This window comes from Barbus barbus, assembly GCF_936440315.1.
Source record: "Barbus barbus genome assembly, chromosome: 34".
In the NCBI taxonomy this organism is placed as follows: Eukaryota; Metazoa; Chordata; class Actinopteri; order Cypriniformes; family Cyprinidae; genus Barbus; species Barbus barbus.
In genome coordinates, this window is record NC_136762.1 from 7,773,566 (window position 1) to 7,795,032 (window position 21,467).

At 34.7% G+C, this 21,467-nt stretch overlaps 2 protein-coding genes across 3 annotated transcripts; one reads left to right on the plus strand and one right to left on the minus strand.

Moving 5' to 3' along the window:
• Positions 1-148: 148 nt before the first annotated feature.
• On the plus strand, positions 149-13,502 carry LOC306853923 (putative tRNA methyltransferase 9B). Of its 2 annotated transcripts, none has more exons than XM_079391625.1 (4): positions 149-373; positions 6,269-6,517; positions 6,927-7,100; positions 11,845-13,502. In XM_079391625.1, exons 2-4 carry the CDS (start codon positions 6,364-6,366, stop codon positions 12,783-12,785), a joined length of 1,269 nt encoding a protein of 422 aa, XP_079247751.1. In that variant the 5' UTR covers positions 149-373; positions 6,269-6,363; the 3' UTR covers positions 12,786-13,502. The 2 variants fall into 2 exon arrangements, with proteins under 2 accessions (XP_079247751.1, XP_079247750.1); XM_079391624.1 differs by having other exon boundaries at positions 168-369; positions 6,327-6,517.
• Positions 13,503-14,035: 533 nt separating this feature from the next.
• Positions 14,036-17,641, minus strand: hdac12 (histone deacetylase 12). Its single transcript, XM_079391763.1, has 8 exons — positions 17,288-17,641; positions 17,033-17,176; positions 16,758-16,917; positions 16,003-16,199; positions 15,662-15,812; positions 14,673-14,789; positions 14,423-14,565; positions 14,036-14,197 (listed from the first exon to the last, which is right to left on the minus strand). The coding sequence occupies exons 1-8, from the start codon at positions 17,417-17,419 to the stop codon at positions 14,174-14,176; spliced, it is 1,068 nt and encodes a 355-aa protein (XP_079247889.1). The 5' UTR covers positions 17,420-17,641; the 3' UTR covers positions 14,036-14,173.
• Positions 17,642-21,467: the final 3,826 nt, after the last annotated feature.

Genomic DNA, 21,467 nt, shown 5'->3' on the forward strand with positions numbered 1-21,467 from the left:
TAAGGCGCCAGTTACTCATCTCTCTATTTTTTCTCTACTTTTACCTTTACTATAAACAAAGTGTACTTCCAAAATATACTCTGGAGAAATTGAATCATTTGCGAATCGGTTCGACTGAATCATTAAAAAGAACCGGTTCAAAAGAATTATTCGTTCGCGAATCGAACATCACTCCAGACTAGGGGTCGAGCGTAGTGAGCATGTATTTAATAACACATCCCCAGTGTGCATCCTGAGCCGGTCTGTTGCACACAGTCAGTGTGGGGTGTCGATGTTTTATCGCTGTCTGACATTAATGTAATGTCGTGAATTAAAGAGACAGCCTCCCGTCGGATTTGATGCCTCTGCGACTGCAAGCTCGAGAGAGAGGTAGGTTTTATTCAGAGAATGTAACTATACGACGCTAATTCTCGTGTTGCATACAAACATGGGATAAAACTTTCAATTGGAAATACATAGATTTGTATCGCATCGCGTTGAAGGACAGTTCTGTGTGTAGTTTGCGCGTGAAGATAAACAGTAACACCAGTGTGTGAAATGCATGTTCATTTAACGAGATTACATCTATGAAGAAGCTTTCTGTTGGCGTTTTAAACTTTATACATCAACATCAAGGATCTTGTGTCTCATAGTGTAATGATTCCTGAGAAACATGAATGAATGAACAAGTATTTCCTGTTATTTATGTAGCTGAGATCATAAATGATATATATATATATATATATATATATATATATATATATATATATATATATATATATATATAAAACAAAACACACACGGACGATTATTATATATGTAAACCAGTTTTATGATGTATGCATGCTATATATGTACAAATGTGTGCTTGTTTTCTAAAATATGTATTAATATATATATATATATATATATATATATATATATATATATATATATATATATATATATATATATATATATATATATATATATATAAAATAAATATATTGCCTATTTTCTATTGTCCATAGCCTATATAAAATGTTTACTGCTTTAATTTATTTGTAATAATTTAATAATATAATTTATATTATGTCTATTAATAAAACCACAAATATTGTTTGTAGTAAATAAAATACATAATTTATTATAATTGATTATTGGTACAAACAATTTGTTGTAACATCAACAAAAAAGTAATGTAATTACTATAGTTAGATACCTTCTGCTATTCATAGAGAATATTCAATATAGATGCAGAAATAATGATTGTGACACGTATTTGCACGCGCGTGTGTGTGTATGTGGGAATATATATATATATACACACACACTCTGCTGCATGCTATACTACTATCAAGTTCTTATTTAATAAGAATAAGCAGTGGTTAAGTTTAAAAAAGTTATTTAAGTTAAATCTGCTCCATCAGTTATGGGAAACTTGTATGTAGTAGTAAGTATATAAACGGATAAATTACTAAACATTGAAAGTCTTTATTGTTCATAGTCAGAGCCACTGTTTCTCTGTAAGAGAATAGTGGTCTGGTGGGAATAGCTTGTTTCTAAATTTAGATGCTGCTGTTCAGTATTCTCCCAACATCCAGCTTGCAGCTGCTTACATAACGCTTGTCGAGTTGAGCATTTTAATGAATTGAAGGGACAGTCTGATGCGATCTGAGTCTCATCAGGGCTGTGCGAGGTGATGACACCGTAACGCTTCTCTCCCATCCTTCTGTCAGCGGGTGCGATCTTAAAATAGTCTCGTAATGAGGGACCCTCAGAGTTCTCAGCAGAACGTAGCCGACTGCAGGGTCCGAAGGGAGATGAAATCATAACGTTTTGCTTTGACAGAGGTTTGATATTTTCTAAAGGTGCGTTGGAGCAACACCAAGCAGTTGACATCTTTCAGTGAGGTAACATATCTAAGGTCGTCGTCCACTATCTCTTTATTTGATGCAGTGCGGCCTTGATGACCTTTAATATTGCTTGCTTGTTGACAAGACTCTCAAGGCCAGAGAGCCAGCGCAAGTCTAAAATGACTTCTCAGAAAACAATTGTGGTGAGGATATCTTGCCATGGAGAGAGAATCTATGCGAATGCAGCCCTTGCAGTTATTTCTTGTATTTCATTACCAAAAGGGCCCGTTTGAATATTTTATGACCATTAAAACTAAAGGCTATCTTTTCTCTGTAGAAAATCTGAGAGATGCTTACCTATGCCAAACTCATCACCACAATGACTTGAATGTTGCAGTGTGGTTTCTAGGGTATTCTTCATGGTTTCTAGTAGACGTTTACTGGCCAAAGTCAAAATATATTCTTGTGGAGTTCTTGCACTCCAATTTACTTCCTTAAAGGGATCATTCACCCAATAAATGAAAACTCTGTCATTTAATTACTCACCCTCAGCATTTGTAGTCGTTTTCGCGGATCTATGTAAACAGGGATCGTTGTTGTCTGAACATGAAACATTTTAAAACGCAAAGGAAAAACCTTTCTGTTTTTAGCACAATCATTGTTGTGTAAACATACCCTTAGAAAAACTTTGCGTGACTTGACATTATCAATCTGGATAGTGAGAAATTAAAAATTACATACAGTTTACTAAAATAATCACACAAAGCACACAAAGCTCTGTGTTGTCTTTTTTTTTAAGGAATAGTTGACCCAAAAATGAAAATTGAGAGAAATTTGGCCTTGCATCACTTACTTACAATGGATTCTCTTCACTTACTTACAATTCACTCTGCAGTGAATGGGTGCCGTCAGAATGAGAGTCCAAACAGCTGATGAAAAACATCACAATAATGCACAGACCTGTAAAGTGAAAGCTATGGTTTGAAGTTAAAAACATCTTAATGAGGTTTTGTTTATTACAAACATGTTTTTATCCGCTCTTTGGACTCATTCTCACGGCACCCATTCACTGAAGAGGATCCATTAGTGAACAAGTGTTAAAGTAGTCTAAATTTCTTTTTAATTGCGATAACTTACACCAATGAAACATTCACAATAAGTGCATTACAAAAGCAGTTTTGATTTTATTTTAACTTTAAAAGATCTATTGTGCAAGATGCTCCCCAAAACAAACATCATCTTGCTTGGAAATGTACATTTCTGTATTATTTTCTTTATTTTGGCCTGCACAGCACACACCTTCTGTCAAGTCGCACACATACGATCAGCCCACATGCTGCTGTGTTGTCTCTTACGGCTCATCTGTGATTTCAGCAGTGGAGCTTCCCCTTTAGGGTAATGTGATTCAGCTGAAGAGCTTTCTGTTTTTACATAACAGTCAGCAGACTACATTTCCAAACAACTGAGGCATTATGAAATAACAAGATAATTTTGTTTTCATTGAAATATCCCAAAAGCTCAATTGCTCATTCACAATGGCTTTGTTATACAACCCAAAACCACTGTTTATAGATTCTGGTTATTTGTTTAGTAATAGTGAAATGGAATAAAATGGTCATCGCATTGCATTCATACTTTGCAATGTCTAAACCCTTCTGGCAGCCAACATGAAAGTCTCATCGATTTGCTGGCCGAACCATGAGATTATTGACCGAACGTTGTCGTTTGAAATGCAGGAGAGTAGATCACCATCGAATGTGGATTTGTTTCAAAATGTTCTCTTATTGATCCGTGACTTCAGTTCTCCACTTGCAACAACTCAACCAGCTGAAAGGCAATTAATCTGGTTTTACAGCTGAATGCAACACCTTTTTCAAATGCATCTGGTGTTATAGGTCACATACTCGACAATAAATAGATACATAAAGCAAAACCTGTAAAGCTGATGCATTTAGTTTCAAGAGTAGCAGTTATATGACAGCCGAGCCTTTGAAAACAGATCAGAGATGGCAGCACAGTTTAAAAAGCATCGTCCACTCTGCATTTCAATTATGCTGCGCGGGCTGCAGTCTGCAGTGAGACAAGCACAGAAATATCCGACTGTTTCTGCTTCAAAGCTTTGTTTGAGACATCCCTGTTGAGGAAGATGTAGTGTGTGTTTGGAGGTGGGAAATGATGAACAGTCATGTGTTGTTTGTGAAGCATGATTCTGTTATACTGGACATCTGGTAAGTGATGTGCAGCTGTGAGAAGGCGTACAACCTCATCTGTCTGTGCTGTCGCAGTCAAGTGGCAGAAGAGCAACAGTTTACTAAATTATTTTATCATGGAAAAGAGGCGAACAAAGAATTCATCAGAAACGCTTCAGCCAGTCATTTAGTTCTCATTGTGAATATATGCAATTAGTTTCCTTGAGATTGCATTTATTATTATTATTTTGTTGTTGTTGTTTTTGCATGGTGATATTATGACCATTAAGCATGTAATTTTTTTAGAATTATTATTTATAAAATTTGTTTTAAATCCCACACACACACACACTTTTTCAAACAATTATAATTAAAACAGAATTTCAATGCATTTAAAAAATAATGAATATATTACACACTTTTTTTTTTTTTTTTAATTGGATTTTTCAATAAAACAAAACAGTGGTACTGGTGTCCAAATGCACCAGAACACCTCAGATCTTTGATGTTAACTCTTCCAGTGGTAAAAGAGGGGCCGCCTGACTCTGGTACCTGAGCAGTTGACCATAATAATAATATTATACTTATTTGGTCACTCCTAAAGTTCCTGCTATCTCTCTAATGGATTTGTTTTGTTTTTGGAGCCTAACAATCATCTGTTTCACTTGCACGGAGAGCTCCTTTGACCGCATTATGTGGGTTCACAGCAACAGTTTCCAAATGCAAATGGCACACTTAGAATCAACTCATTTAGTTGCTTAATTGATGTAAAAATAACAAGGAATAGCCCACATCTGTCCATGAAATGGCTTTTGAGTCAACTCTCCAATTACTTATGGTCCCTTGAAAAAGTGGGGATGTACTAGGTATGCACCGAATGTTTGGCAACCGAAATTATTTGGCTGAAAATAGCAAAAAAATCTTTCGGTGAATAAGCGAAAAGATCAAATAAATTGTACTGAACAATGACGTGACGCGATCAAACAGAGGTGCGCACTCTTTATAATTCAACAAGCATGTCGGCAGTGTGGAACCATTTAAATAAATGATTATTTAAATGATAAATCATTATAAGCACTGACAGCGAGAAACTGTTTAGCACTGCATCGCATGTCTTCGATGAGAAGAGGAAGGAGTGGTTGTTGCTGGTTACTGTATGATGATTGAAATCGCGAAATGCCCTTAAACAATTAGTAAATAAACTGCAGAATATTATGTTTTCTAATATGCTCAGGAATAACATGTAATCTGACAGCACTGCAGGAGCTTGTGGCGTTATCTGCTTGTTAGCCAGGGTTCAAAGTGCAAAACACGAGGAAAATCTGCACTGAAACAGTGTTACTCGTCAGTTGCTCAGTAACATTTTTATGAATTTTTACAAGGCTGTTGTCAAAAAGAAGCACTGAATAAAAACTGAGAAAAAGCAAGAACTCCGTCAACATTCATTTATGTTAGTATTGTAATTTTACTGTTGTTCTATAAAATAAAACAATAATAATGATAATAATTACAACAGCTCTATTAATACATTTATTATAACATTCACGCATAGTATTCAAGGATCTGTAATATTGTTTAACGTTTTAAAAGAAGTCTCCTCTTCTCAGCAAGGCTGCATTTATTTGTAGAGTAAAAATACATGTCTGATTCAAGAAGGTGGTCTCAAAAATGACCAAAATATGTTGGTATAATATGCTTTGTTAAAATGATCAGTGTTAAGCAAATATTTTTAAAATGTTGTTTTGTATTTGAATTTTTTTCTTTGAAAAGCAAGACAAAACAGTAAAAAGTATATTTTAGCTATTTAATTTGTGCAATGGTGAGAATTTGCAAAATACATTTCCAAATTCATGTTCGGTCTTCGGCCTAGTGTTTCATTTTGTTCGGTTTCGGCCAAGAATTTTCATTTCGGTGAATCCCTTGGAGGTACATATTAAAGAGCTGTAATTCCTTAACCTTTCCTCCAATTGTGATATGAATACCCTCAAATTAAAGCTCAGAGTGTGCATTGTAAGCCCATATTCATTATATAACTGTAACTGGAATATGTTTTGGTCAACAGCTAAAATAATAAAATTGTATCAGTGTCCAAATATACATGGACCTGACTGTATATCTTTCCTTTTTTTTGTGGTGAAATGACAATTCTTTACATATACCCAGGTATATCCTCCAGGCTCGTACTGCTGTATAGAAGCAACCAATCAAAATGTCGTATTGAATTCATTTTTTTCAAAATGGCTGTGGAACCAAAGCATTAAGCAGAGGGCGACTCAATCTTTAGGTCTCATTTCATCTCTCCTCCTCTCTCTGTCTGGCTAAGTGGTGAAGATGCTCTGTGGGGTTTAATAGAGAGCAGCATGGACGAGGCTGCCAGCCAGCTGGAGAGAGACCATGTTCACAGCGTGTACGAGAGGATCGCACCCTACTTCAACGACAGCCGCTACAAAGCTTGGCCCAAGGTCAAACAGTTCCTGCTAGAGCAGGAGCCCGGCAGCATCGTGGCTGATGTCGGTAAGGCTTCGCGTTCTGTCTTTAATGTCTCTCAAGTGAGGACTAAAACTCTCAGAATGGCAAAATCAGTACGCTTTTACTAGTGTCAAAGTCACGCTTTCTTGGTAAACAATCATTGTCTCCTACAGCTGAAAAGAAACCCATGTAATCTTGTCTTTTATTCTTTTGCCTGGAAAAACTTAATGGCCCGTTATCTCATACAGACTTAGCTGACAGCATTTACTTCACCGCTGTTTGAAAGGAAATGCAATTATTCGTATTAAAGTTTAATAAGGATGAATGGGCACCAAAGTTATTACAGTACGACACTGGAAAAACAACCCAGTGAATCATCCATGAGGGAAAAACAATTTTCTGCTTTTGATTCATTTTTATGACATGCACTGATTATTGTTTTTAATTATTGCAGGATGTGGCAATGGCAAATATCTGCACATCAATGAGGATATCTTTAAGTTGGGCTGTGATGTTTGTCAGCCGCTGGTGGACTCTGCGTGGAGTCGAGGTCACGAGGTGCAGCTTTGCGATGGCCTGTGTTTACCCTACAGAGACGGCTGTTTTGATGCAGTGCTCTCCATTGCAGGTAATGCAGCAAAATAAATATCCTAAAATATTCAGATGGATTCATTCTGATTCTCATTTACATTAATTTAACGATTTGGTAATATTTTATTTCATTTAACATTTATTTTATTTCAAGTTGTAGAAATAGTTTAACTATAATAACCCTGATGTTCAATTCCATTACTGATTCTTGTAGTACTTTTGAGGAAGCTCTTCATTAGTTATACAACTGACTTTTAGTTCAGTGAATAAATCAAGAACAGTTCGGATCGATTCAGTGAGTCATTAGAATGTTTCAACCTGACAAAGCACAAGTTTATGAATATTTTACCAGAATCATATACAAAAATCAACTCATTAGAGTAATTTTTTGTGAATGGTCCACACTGGTTGTGCTTTTTGTTGCTGCGTGCAACCAGCAAGAACTATTCACGCTTGAAAAGCTTTCAATTTCATATTTTTTTCTTTTAAAATTCCCATCCATATTAGTCTGTATTGGAACAGTAAAAGGTCATGTTGCTTTAAAAGGATTAACATACTAGTATTTCCATGATCAAACCATTTCATTTCAATCAGCTGGTAGTGCTGCCATTAACTTGAAAAGTAGCGGATATATAGGTTTATTTAAGCTTTATGAGGTGGAGGAAACAAGAGGTGTTACTAAGCTACAGGAGATTAGTGCTTCTTGGAAGAGGCCTGGGAGTATTTGTTGTCAGGCTGTACAGCTGGGTCACCTGGCAACCCCTCGTGAATCCTCAGAGAGAAGATTAATGTGCCCGTTGATGATATCAGAGTCTCATAATGGTTTAAACACTCTGAAAGCCCCCACTAAACACAGGAAACAGCCTACCGCTATGAGCTGGGCTTTCTGCATTGATTTTGGTTTTACATTATTCAGAGATTTGTCCTTTGTCCTTTGACATAGGGACACTGTCTTTTCTAAAGGGATGGTTCACCAAAAATAAAAAATTGGTTATAATTAAGTTTCTCCTTTCTCTTTAATAACAGAAACAGAAATAAGTTCAACTTTTTTGAGTGCTGACTCAAGAAGGAATAAAGCGCTTGTTATATTTCTCAAAGAGGTTTCAATGGTTGATGAACTGCTAGAGAAAGGTCTAGTGGTAAATACCGGTAATGCCCTTGTCGAGTCCTTCTAAAAAAAGTTGTACTTTCAAATGTAACACCGTTTATAAAAGAAGAAACCCTGAAGGGAATTCTTGAACGATATGGAAAATTGACTGCTCCGATTAAGATGATTCCACTAGGACTTAAAAACCCAAACATCAAACACATCATGTCCTTTCGACGTTTTACCTACATGATACCGAATTCACAACATGACCCGCTTAATCTGGTACTAAAAGTAGCAGTGGAGGGTAAAGATTATACGATCTTTGTCAGTTCAGGTTAAATGCTTTTTGTGCGGTGAACATGGACATGTTAGACAGACATGTTGTAGTAAACAAAATGATATTACGAATTTGACAGGCTCGCAAACTATTAAAAAAAAAACACTGTTCATGAGATCAATACTGTCGTTCGTGAAGTAATTGCTGAAGAGACTGAAAATAGTATAGGGGAAAATGAGAGTAAGAGTGAAATAAATAACTCAAATGCTGATGTTGATCAGCCAGCAGAGATGGCGTTAAATGTCAGAGTGCTAATGCTGAAGATGTAAGAACAGCAGTACAAGAAACACTCTCCCAACCTAAAAGCAGAGAGGATGAACTTCCATTGATAGAATGTGTAGAAATAAATGATAAAAATGAGAACAAATCAGATAATGAAGTGAATGAAAATTATAGCCAGTTCACAATTAGTTCTGGCATTGCGAGGTCTGACAGTGATCCAGACAATGAATGTGAAAGTATAGAGAGCTTCTTTGAAATTGGAGATAATGAACCTCAAATGGGAACATCAGAATTGAGTGGATGTGAAGTAAAATTTTACTCTGCGAGACAGATTAGCACTTTTCTTGATGAAACGAAAGGTGTGCGGAATCCACAAATTGAACAGTTTTTTCCAGATTTGAGGACGTTTTTAGCTTCCTGTAGAGATGTAATGATAAATTCCACAGTTGAGGAGTTTAGCAGACAAAAACGATATCGTCTTAAAAAAATAATCACCAAAGTAAAAAAGATGATACATCAAGGAAAAGAGTAAATTATTATTGATTTGGTAGAAGGATAGTTTTTTTTGATCGCTGCATTATAGTAATATTTTATGACATCTTTACAGATTGGATCATTAAATTTGAATGGATGTCGTAATAAAGAAAAGAAAGGTGCTCTTATTAAATTTTTAGCTATTAAAAAGGCTAGTGTGATATCATATAGAGGCAGGGTTTTAGTGGTTAATAACTTCATCCAGGCATTTTGAATTTATCTGTTTGAAGGTGGTCAATGTCTTATTGATTTAATGTCAAAATGGAAAGATATGAGGTTACAATCAGCCCAAAAAATGCTTTATAATACAGATTTGAAGCCTTGGATAGTGTGTGGATTGGCAGTATTGCGAGCCACTAGTAAAATGGGACTTGACCAATTATTTCTAATGTCTAAAAAAGTAATTGAGAGTTTTGGCATTAGGGGTTTTATCAGTCTGTACTAAGTGCATGGAGCATATTTTAAGTTGAAAGAGAAAATCACTTAGGTCTTGAAGAACCACTTTTTTTATAATTCATGGTTGTCATCAATATAGTTTACCAAGTATTGAAATCAACACCTTTATTTCATCTGGTGTTTTAAAAGTTGGAGATTTAATTGACACAGAACAAAATAAGTGGTTTTCTGTACAAGAGATCATTAAACAAATGGGGAGAAGGTCAGAAAGGATTGTGAAGAATGTTTTAAGTAAGCTAAAAACATCATTCCCTATAGTGTTTAATAAGTTTCTTGAAGTTTTTTTTGTTAATGGTTTAAATCAGTGTTCTTTTCCTGAATTATTTGTTACACCTTATAATTGGCAGGATAATGAAGGTACAAGGCAACTTTTTTCTTTACAAGAAATTCAACATATGTCTTTTCCTGAAAGTAGTAAACGCCTTTTATATATAGCTTGTGTGAAGTCAAGATTTTGTCAGTATATTAAAAACAAGACTGATACAAGATGGAGGAGTTATCTTTTGGTTCCTGATGTACAATTGCCATCATGGCATTTGTTTTATAAAAGCCCACAACCGAAAAGATCAGGAGATATACAATGCACATTCTACATTGTGCATTAGCAACAAAGACCTTTTTGAATAAGTGTAACCTTAATACATCTTTAGTTTGTAAATTTTGCAATGTACCAGATACTGTTTCATATTTTTTTAATTGTTATAGAATTATACCTCTTTTGGAGAATATTTTTAAGGGGTTTGGTTGGAATTTTTCAAAAACAATGTTCATTTTTGGGTGTAAATATTATAAGCTTCAAAGTGCGCGTTGTACTTTTTCCAATTTTTTAATTGGTCAAGCAAAGTTAACGATTTGGAAAGCATATACAATTGAAAATGAAGGGAAAATAATTAGTATGGTTGGACTGTTTAAAGCTTTAGTGGAATCTAGAGTTAAAATAGCGTATGAATTTTATAAAATGAATAATGATATATTAATATATAAAAGAAAGTGGTGTCTAAATACAGATTTTATTTTTGTGAATGATAGCGATGAAGAATTAGTGCTTGATTGGAATTGAGTTTTAAGTAGTCAACATAGAAATTAAAAATGTTTTTTATTCATTGTTGAGAATTGTCCATTTCAAAATGGTTTCATGATATGATTGTAAAATAAAGTGTTTAACGTCTCTCTCTCTCTCTCTCTCTCTCTCTCTCTCTATATATATATATATATATGGATACTATATTTAGTTTGATTCAATGTTTTTAGTGTGCATATTTTTATTTTAGTTTCTAAATTTAAAATTATTTTTGCTATTGTATTATTATTATTATTATTATTGTTGTGAATAATAATAATAACAATCAACGGTAACATTATCGATGTGGGGCAATATTGACTCACTGAATCAGTATATTATTTTTTAATTATACATAATATTTAAATAAATTGTTTCCATATGAAAAACATTACGAGTACTATATTTTGTTTAATTCAGATGTTTTTCGTGTGCATATATTGATTTTAGGTTTTAATTTAAAATGATTGTTGCTTGTTTTATTATTATTGTCCTCATTTGGATAAAAGCATCTGCTAAATGACAATGTAAATGTAATTATTATTATTATTATTATTATTATTAATAATAATAATAATAATAATAACAATCAACAGTGTTGATGTGGGATATTGACTCACTGAATCAGTATATTATTTTGAATTAATATATAAATAAATTATTTGCATATGAAAAACATTGAGTACTATATTTTGTTTAATTCAGATGTTCTAGTGTGCATATTTTTATTTTAGTTTTTAATTGAAAATGATTGTTGATATTATTATTATATTGTTTGTTATTATGAATAATAACAATGAACAGTATTAATTGTGGGACATTATTGAATTGAGACAATTTAAATAAACACAACTATATGATACAATAAAAATATATTATTAAAAAAGAGGTCATAAATATAGCTTTAAAGTTGACTAAATTATGTATATTTATTATAAAATTGATTGCACACATGGCAAAAGTATGGGTTTTATAGTACTGCATGGGGTGAGTAACAAATTTAATTCTGGGTTGAACTATTCCTTGAAATCACTAGAATATATATCAATGACCTATGAATACAATTTCTTTCAATTGCTTAGTCATCCACCACATGTCCACCAAAGAACGGCGTATCCGAGCAATAAAAGAGATGGCGCGCACCCTGCGTGTGGGAGGGCGGATCATGATTTACGTTTGGGCCATGGAGCAGAAGAGGCGCAAGTTTGAGAAGCAGGACATCTTCATACCCTGGAACCCCAATCCTCCTTTATCTCCCTCCCTCAGACAGCGAGGCAACGGAACCCAAAGCGTCAGCGACGACTGCGCTTCCAGCGACAAGCACAGGAAAGTGAGAAGCACATCCTCCATGATGGACGAAGGCGACTTGATCAGCCCTGGCCAGCAGAAACAACAGAGGCTTTGGTTCTTCTCCAGATCTTTGGATTCAGTGCTGGACTTCACCAGTCTGACAGTCTCCCGTTCCTCTTCCAGCACTTTACAAACCCCTGTCGATGAAGTGTCGGAAAGCAGAAGCCGGCGAACTAGCAGTAGAGGTCTCATCAGGCAGATGTCCAGCCTCTTTTCATCCTCTTCCAGAACCAGTCTAGAAGAAGACGTCTTCATCTCAGATTCCAACGAACCGGTCCATAAAAACGACAACAGAAGTTCTGGGAATGGAAATGAGACTGTTCCTGTGGAGCTCGTCCATGATTGTTCCTCAGTACCACTGCCTGACTTGGTGTCCTACCAGAGGGATCAGTCAACTCTTGAAGGACACGTGGAGGTAGATGGTAAATTGAGCCAACAAGAGCCCTTGCAGAGGCAGGAAAGCACAGCGTCTCTTCTGGAAAGCGATGGGATGAGTGGACAAAGCAGTGAACAGCCGAAGGACTCTTGTCTGAGATACTACCATGTATTCAGGGAAGGAGAACTGACACAGTTGATCCAAAACCATGTTGATGAGCTCCATGTTCTGCACACTTACTTGGACCACGCCAATTGGTGCGTAGTGGCTGAGAAGGTCCAAGTTTGGAAGGTTTAAATCTCATTTTAAATATTTTAATTCATAATATCCGTTTTGAGGTCTTTAAAAGTTTTAGTTTGAAATTAAGTATTGGGATCAGAGAGCTAATATTTAGCTAACATTAGCAGTTCAGTATCAATGGCAATAACAAGCAAGGTATTGATGCATTGACGAGACCAGTGTTGGTCGAAGTCGTAACCCTAAAGCTAGTCGTACTTTGAAATTTGCTATTGTAAATTTAACTTTAGTCTCCATTCTTTGTGATGTCTTAAGTTTCGAGTTGAAAATAATTGACTTCACTTGCACTGATTTTAATGGTGTATCACTGTTAACTGTCTTAAGCAATGCCTGCCTGAAAAAGAAAGCATAGCACATAATTTTTCTGAACCAAACGATGTGAGCACATAACTGGCGTTTTCTTATTGAACACGCTTCAGGAGTTTGTCGGTGTAGGCGTTGTGTTGTGTGGTTAGTATTAGCTGTTGTGTTGTGCTCTGAAGCTTTTAAACAAGATTTTAACTAGTCGACAGCTTGTTAATTGATTGCACATGATGAATTTCCATGTTGAAAACTTGAACAACTTGTTTGTGCTGGTGTTGTAAATTGTGTGCTTGTATTGGTGTAACTTGACCATGTCAAAATGTCACAACAAAGGTCTTTAATTTTCCTTTAAACTTGAACCATTTTTATGTGTATTTTTGACTTAAATATAATAAAAGCACTATAATTAATTTTATCTGACCATGTCTTCAATACATGTCTTTTACAGTGAAAAAGGTGAAATCTCCAGTTACTTTAAATATGTTCTTCTTAAATAATAAGCCAAAAAAGTAATATCAACACACTATTAATTAATTCTCTACTTCATGAAACACAACTTGTTTTATTATATTATATTATAAAAGCATTTATATGTTTTTATTTGAATGCTGGCTTAAATTCATTTTTAATCTGTAATTTATTAAAGGTGTAGAATTAATTACAGACCAGTAATTCTGTGCTTTGTAAAAGTTATTAAGAATTTTAGCATTAATACATAGTATAATAAAAGCACTGCTTTATATGATCTACTGGGCTCAAATTCATGTATTTTTTTTTAATGAAGATTTTAATTAAATATTAATTTAGAATACTACTATTACTACTAATAATAATAACAGTGAGGGACACTGTAATTTTAAGAGGCAAGCAAGTTTTTTTCTTTATAAAACCTAACCATTTATAAATAATTAATAAAACATTATTAAAAGAGAACGAATAGAAAGGATCGCTTGAATAAATGTCATTTTTATTCATAAAATCTATTGTATACAATGGCTATGGCCCTGCGGAACGTACATATGGTCCCTCTAAGCACCCAACAATCTTAGATTGTTTAGCACCTGCTGTCCGTTTTCATCTTGGAGTTAAAGTCCATGTTCTCTCCAAACCTAAATGCAGAAATGGGAACCATTAAAAGCATATAAACCTTTGAAAGTGCAATACTGCTGTTTACATTTGTGATAAAGAGGACAATATATATATATATATATATATATATAAAATGAATAAATATATAGATTAATTTGGTACACGGCACCCAATAATATCCATGTTCAATTCACGCAGGTCCATGAAATACCATGTTACTTTCATTATGAATTCTGTGACCTCACCTTTGATGCAGCTCTGTGAATTATTGAGTGCCTGCGCGCCAGTCGATCAATATCTCTGGAATAGCCTCCTCCAATGACAGTAGCCACAGGAATGCCCTTTTTAACGACTGTCTGAAGTACATAAAGATCCCTCTGGTAAAGTCCTATGTTGGGTAAATGCACAAAGTCATTGAAGGGTCAATTACATAAAAACACTGCTTTGAATTTTACGATATATGATATATGTACGCAATAGAGTGAAAGGATTCACCTTCATCTGTGAGACGAAGTCTTCCAAGTTCATCCTCCCAGTGTGGATCCACTCCAGAATCATAGAGCACCAGATCCGGCCGGAATGCCTCCAGTAACCAAGGGAGGTGTTCCTGGACTGTACAGGAAATGACTTAATGTATTTTACCTTCGTAAACACACTGGTTTATTTAAGGAAATAGTTCACCCAAAAACTAAAATTTGCTGAAAATGTATTCACTCTGAGGCCATCCAAGATGTAGAAGAGTTTGTTTTTTCTTCAGAAGAAATTTGGAGAAATTCAGCAGATCCTCTGCAGTGAATGGGTGCCGTCAGAATGAGTCCAAACATAAAAACATCAAAATAATTCACATGACTCCAGTCGATCAATTAACGTCCTTTTAAATGAAAAGTTTGTAAGAAACAAATCCATTATTATAACGTTTTTAACTTACAATGAAATTCCTTAAATGTTCTCTATCCCTAATACTGCTTTTTCAGTGAAAAATGATCTGAATCACGAGAGAAATATTTACAGATCAAGCACCGTTTACAAGCAAAAACAATCCAAAACAGTTTTAAATATGTCAGTGGATTTTGATGGGGGAGAACAACAGGGAATGAACGTTTTCACAAACAGAAGTGTTATTACTGATTATGGACTCATTTTTTGGCCAGAGTGTTTAAATTTAAAATGCCATAATAATGAATTGACATTAATTGATGGACTGGAGTGGTGTGGATTATTTTGATGTTTTTATCAGCTGTTTGGACTCTCATTCTGACGGCACCCATTCACTGCAGAAGAAGTGATGTAATGCAAAATTTCTCCAAATCTGTTCCAATGATGAAACAAACTCATTTGCATCTTGGATGGCTTGAGGGGAAAATTTCAGCAAATTTAAATTTTTTATGAACTATTCCTATAAACTTCATTTATTTAAAAGTCAAAAAGTGATCTGCTTATGTTTTTGTGTAGGTGCAAAATGAGTGAAAGTGAAATGAAAATACCTTTGGAAAGAAACGCTTTGTCTTCAGTGCCATCTTCCAAACTGACATCTAGGTCACTCTGCTGCTTTCGCACAGGAAAGTTTTTCCCACAATGCACTGAGAAGGTGAAAACATCCGGTTCATCATTAAATATGAATGCTGTGCCATCGCCCTAGTGAACAGAGGAAAGGAAAACATTATTATTTATATCATTCTTATTATACATAATTCAGGAAAGCAACAGCATTTTGGTCATTACATTTAATTTTTTCCAGTTTCAGATGTAAATGATTGCTCCACTAATATTAAATATTTCTGTCTCAAAAGTAAAACCAAAGAGTAAAAGGTTGGAAGTCATGTACCTGATGTACATCCAAATCCACAATGAGAATTTTCCTTCTGGATGTGGATTCACCCATCAGGTGTTTGGCAGCCACAGCCAGGTCATTGAGCAGACAGAAGCCTGAGCCGTAGCTGGGGAAGGCATGATGGGTCCCTCCGGCTGTACTGCACGCCAGTCCCCTCTGCAGGGCGATCTCTCCTGCCAGCACAGTGCCGCCTGGACCACATCTCACATGAGAGAAATACATTACATGACACTTCTGAACAGGGGGCAACAGAACAATATACTGTAGTTTTACAAACCTCCATAGCTATGCATTAGTGCGATATGCAAACAAAATTATGTTTTGCATAAGAAAATAAAGCCTTTTTCCATTGTGACATTATTTTCATAACAAATAGGGTCTGTACTATAATGCAAAAAGTAAAAGTCAAATTGTAAATGTACCTCATGGTAATATTTCTCATAATTAATTTAATGTATGCTTATTTCAATAAGAAAAGTTTTGTAATGAGTATATACATATTTAAAAAAATCCAGAAAATGATAAAGGAACATAGCAATAAATAAATAATAAAAAACTAAAATTAAATTAAAATAATCAAATGAAAAAATTATAATAATTGTATTAGATATTAAGGCAAATTTAAAATATTAGGCTTATTAATAGCATATAAATAATACTAAAACAACCCTATATAAAGTAATGGGTAAAATATGACCCAGATAATTCACTGTACATCTTTGACTTTAAGCACATACTAAATGACATACCTGTTTCATATCTGCAGCGTTGTACTAAACCAGAACTCCATGGGAATCCAGTTCGTCTCTGATCTTTCTCACTGACTTTACCGCTGATAAAGTTGGACAGGTACTCCTCAGTATGCACACATCCCAGAAGCTCCGTGGAGGCAATCTTAGGGGCCCACACCTATAACACAGTGCCATTTAATGTATATTCAACTTGGCTTTGTTAAATATATGTGTGTGTGTGTGTGTGTGTGTGTGTGTTTACATAAATTACAGATTCACTAATCATGTCCAACCTGTTTATCTGTTATGACCTGATCTCTAAGCAGACTCTCCAGGACTTTGGGGAACTTTCCCATGGGAAACCTGTGGTTTTCAGGGAGGTCACATATGTACTTGACATGATGAACTATAGGAAGTGCTCTTGATTCTAGGCAAGTCTGTGAAGAAGAAAAAACAGATGCAAATGAGTGACAGCAGTCCACTGCTCTCATGCCTGGACTAGTTTTACACTTAGGGGGTTTAATGTGATAATATTGATTATACATTACGTGTTCAGCGTTGAAAGACCTCCTCCATGTCCCATGCATTGGGTTTTGTTTCGGAAGTGTTTCCTTTCGGGCCACATGTTTGTATTTAATAGCTGCTCTATATATAGATTTTTGGCATAACAAATGAAACATCGCTTCCTTCCAGGCTATATATGTAACAACTGCTTGCTTGTTTACAAAAAGCGTGCACTTACACAATCAGCAACTGTGCAATAAGTCGATACAATCAGATTCAAGGTTATTGAAGATACTAACGTAAGAATATAAAATATATCCACGATCAGCCTATATATATCTATGCGAGAGTACAGTATATTAGTGTTTCTGGGATTCATGTTGTTTTTTTCTTGTTGTAATGGAAGTGTGCTACTGCCACCATCTGTTGAGGAGTGAGAAAGGAGCAAATATGTCAAAATGTGCATGCATGGAGTCACTTTGCCATAGTGGAAGCATTTGGTTATATTTTGCTTTATTTTACATTTATTGAAGGGGATATGATCCACTTTAAGATGAGAAATTCCACAGTGAAAACAAGCAGTACATGGAAGTGAATCAGTGAATTAATCTTGGATTGAAACACTAAACTCTCTCCCTGTAGCCTATACAGTCATCAGGCCAACGTTACCTACCTACAGACTACAACTTTCCTCACAGCTTAACAACTGTATATTTCAGAGAATAGCAGCAGCTTTTGAAGAAAGGCAGAAGACATCAAATCACTTTACACAGATGCATATATTAAACCAAATTCCTCTAAAAATTGGGTTCATCCAAAAACACTGTCTGTTAGCCATTGACTGAATCGAGTCAGTTAGGCACATGCCTTGTGTTAGAGGCAAGTTATAAGCATTGTAAATCAACCTCAGTTTACTACCTCTGTCTCAACATTTTTTATTAATTTACTCCAATTTGCCAAGTTTTCTGTTGAGAGCATGTTCATTTACTTTTAGCTCAGTTTATTAATGCAATTTACTAGTGTTTATTAATATTTTGAGTTGGCTTTTGCTTTTATATGATCCGTTTTTATTGTCATTTTGTCAATATATTTTTTACAAAATGTAATTATTTTTTCGATTTCTTAAATTGTTGAAATATTTCTGTTTAGCTTGTTTTTTTTTGTATTTTTAATCATTTATTTTGTTTCAGCTAAATTTGATTTAATTCAGCTTTGTAATATACATATATCAATGCCCATATTTAAGTTTGATTTAAAAATAATTAAGTGTAATGCAATTGACACTTTTCATGAATAGTTAATTGCAGCACCTGTAATTGTACTTTAATTCATTTAATGTCAATTATTCAAATAATTGTGATTTGTGAAACCCATATTTTTCAGACATCTCCTATATCTCTTCTCAATCATCAGGTTTCTCCATCATATGTCAATCATCCACCCTCTCTCTAGAAGGCATGTGTCTCTCATTCTTGTATTCTGTAATTTCCCCTGAAATGTTATTTGAATAGCGTGACCCGTAATGCTCTGCTCTTATCATACCTAAAATATTGACATTCTCAGTCTAACCACAAATGAAATGAATGTGCATCCTCTTTTTACAGCTCTTCATGTGGCATTAACTCTGCTTTCCTTATGGAGTGGGGGCCTTATGTTTACAGAGGAGGCCCAAGATGTTCCCGTGCCTCGCCTAAGGCTGTTGATTTAAATCCAAATACCATTCTTCAGATACTTCTGCCATTATATCACACAGCCAGTCTGTGTTGTGCATCTGTTCAAGCAGGCTGGCGGAATGGTGTGTGCCACCTTACATAAAGGATCCTTCAAATGCACAACCAGTCAACAACGACACATGAGTGCAGCTGTGATGAGGTTCATTCACTTACTGTAAATCTGCAATATCACTCAGTTAATTCAAGTTGCAAAGGAATATGTGAACTGTTGTAAGGTTGTTTTTAATAAACAATTAAAACTTTGTTTTATTTACAACAAATATTGTTTTACAGTTATGACTCAATTTTAATACTTCCAAAGTCTTTTTGTGAGGAAAATGCAATTCCATTGAAAAGTGTAAGTCGAATGTTTTTGGAGCGATGTGAGTAGATGATGATGTAGTTTTCCGTCAGTGTTATTTAATGTTTCAGTTCAGGCAAAAGTACAAAAGGTTAGTGAAAGCTTAACGGTTAAAGATCTGACCTGCTAACCCAAAGGTTGTAGGTTCAAAGCCCGCAAGGTGTGATGCATGAACCAAGAGTTACGGCGATCACCTTTCGCCACTGTGTCCTTGAGCAAAATGCTTAGCCCTTACTTTCTTCTAGGGATTTTTTTTTCTGTTCTAAGTGTGCTGGTAGTTCCTTTAGATAAATATGTGTCTGTCTAATGACAAATTGCATTTAAGTACATAGGTCCCTAAGTCAAGCCGGGTGGAAATCTCTTTAGATGTGTTGAGGATGAGCTGTCACTGTTCAGTCCCTCCAGCCCATCCACTATGGTATGTATGAGCTACATGTTGAAACGTTGCCCTGTTTGCTCAAAGCGTGCTCTGGAATGATTGTCCACTGAATAGATCATGAATTTGATGTTAATTTTCAGCACGGCACCTAGAATCTTTTCTTGGAGTCTTTCCCTGCCTATCGAGAGGATGCAAAAATATACAGTATCTATGAGAAAAGGCACTGTGTTGTGGTTCTGGAGTTTCATTTATTCAGATTTTGAAGTCCATTAAGATTTTTTTTCAATTAATAATGATCACATTTTTACAGTATTTAATTTTATATGTAGTAAAACATTCTAAAGTAATAAAAAATGTCCTATTCTGCCTATTCATGCTAAAACTTTGCTATCCAAAAGAGGGTTATTATAATTAAACTAAAACTAGCTTTTAAAGTTATTTGCAATTAAACAGTATTTAAAAAAAAAAATAATAATAATAATAATTCAGTGAGTTGCCAAAGCAATATTTCTCATTTTTTTCTCACTTGATTTACTAAAAAAAAAAAAAAAAATAGAAATGTATAGATATATTTAAAAAGGCAAAAACACAGAACAAGATTACTGAAACTTTAGCTAAAATAAAATTGCTGATGGAAAATACAAAAAAAAAAAATGCACTCAAATACAAATGTAAAAAAAAAAACTAAAATAACACCAATCCAAAAACTTTAAAATAAGAAATGGTCACACAGAAATATAAAAAGTTACATTGAAATATATAGTCACAATTTTATATTTTTATTTTTAAATATTAAAATAGTACATTAATGTAATATATATAAAAAAATTACAATATTTAAGTATTTGTCATAGTTTTATTGTTGCACATATAAGACAAAATGTCACTTTTTCTACCAATAGATGCACCAAATGGAATTGCTAAATTAATGATAAGTTTCTCTGTATAATGTAGTTATGTTCAGATCTTGAGGTTTTCATCTTTGCATAATATATCCATTACTATGCACCAGAGGGCTCTTCAGCACCCATCTGCTTTCAGTGCACATGCTGATATTGTTCAATTTGTGATGGGGTAATGATATCATGACCTGCTTCTGTTAGTATTCTGCATGAATCTGAAATTTTTCAACATTACAGTCTCACTCCCAAAACATAGTTTGTTGCAAAATTGCTCAAATTTGACCATTTCTGTTCTGCATCTACAGGAACAATAGGATTAATCTGTCCCCTCTGCACTTGCCCGGAGTGCTTGGACCATGTGACAGCAGTCCCGAGTGAATTCCCTTTTTCATTTCCATTGACTTCTTATCCTCCATATGGCTTTCCCCTCCTCTGTGTGCTCACACTAATCGGGGGTCGGTTTGATTGAAGGGGGTGGTTATTCTGTTTTTGACACAATGACAACAGTCTAAACACTTCATTGTGTCTAAACAGAGGAGAGATTTCTTCCAAGAGAAGATACTGACGTCAAAAACTGTCGCTTCAGTAAAGGGTGGTAAGTAACAAATATGATTATTATTATAGAGCAAGTGATAATGGATTGAGGAAGGCAGTGTTGATGTTTAAACAGCTGTATAATTTGGCACAGTAGGCTTTTCTTTGTTAGACTGGAGAAAGTGATACTAAACAAATGTTGTAGGTGTGGCAAATCTAAGTATGGTGTTTTATTTGGAATGTAACACTTTCTCTGGTTTAATCATGTCAAAGTCAAGTTCAGTGTCTCAGTGGCAATTTTTGTTCCTTGGTGTTAGAGCCAATCAGTGTGCTTTA

What these genes read in the sequence shown, in the direction of transcription:
- LOC306853923 (XM_079391625.1), top strand. Translation starts at nt 6,364, where the DNA reads ATGGACGAGGCTGCCAGCCAGCTGGAGAGAGACCATGTTCACAGCGTG. An exon ending in CAGCATCGTGGCTGATGTCG is followed by an intron (nt 6,518 to 6,926) that starts GTAAGGCTTCGC and finishes TAATTATTGCAG; the next exon opens with GATGTGGCAATGGCAAATAT. An exon ending in TGCAGTGCTCTCCATTGCAG is followed by an intron (nt 7,101 to 11,844) that starts GTAATGCAGCAA and finishes TCAATTGCTTAG; the next exon opens with TCATCCACCACATGTCCACC.
- hdac12 (XM_079391763.1), bottom strand. Translation starts at nt 17,419, where the DNA reads ATGTTTCATTTGTTATGCCAAAAATCTATATATAGAGCAGCTATTAAA. An exon ending in GGTCTTTCAACGCTGAACAC is followed by an intron (nt 17,177 to 17,287) that starts GTAATGTATAAT and finishes TCTTCTTCACAG; the next exon opens with ACTTGCCTAGAATCAAGAGC. An exon ending in AGGTCATAACAGATAAACAG is followed by an intron (nt 16,918 to 17,032) that starts GTTGGACATGAT and finishes ACTGTGTTATAG; the next exon opens with GTGTGGGCCCCTAAGATTGC.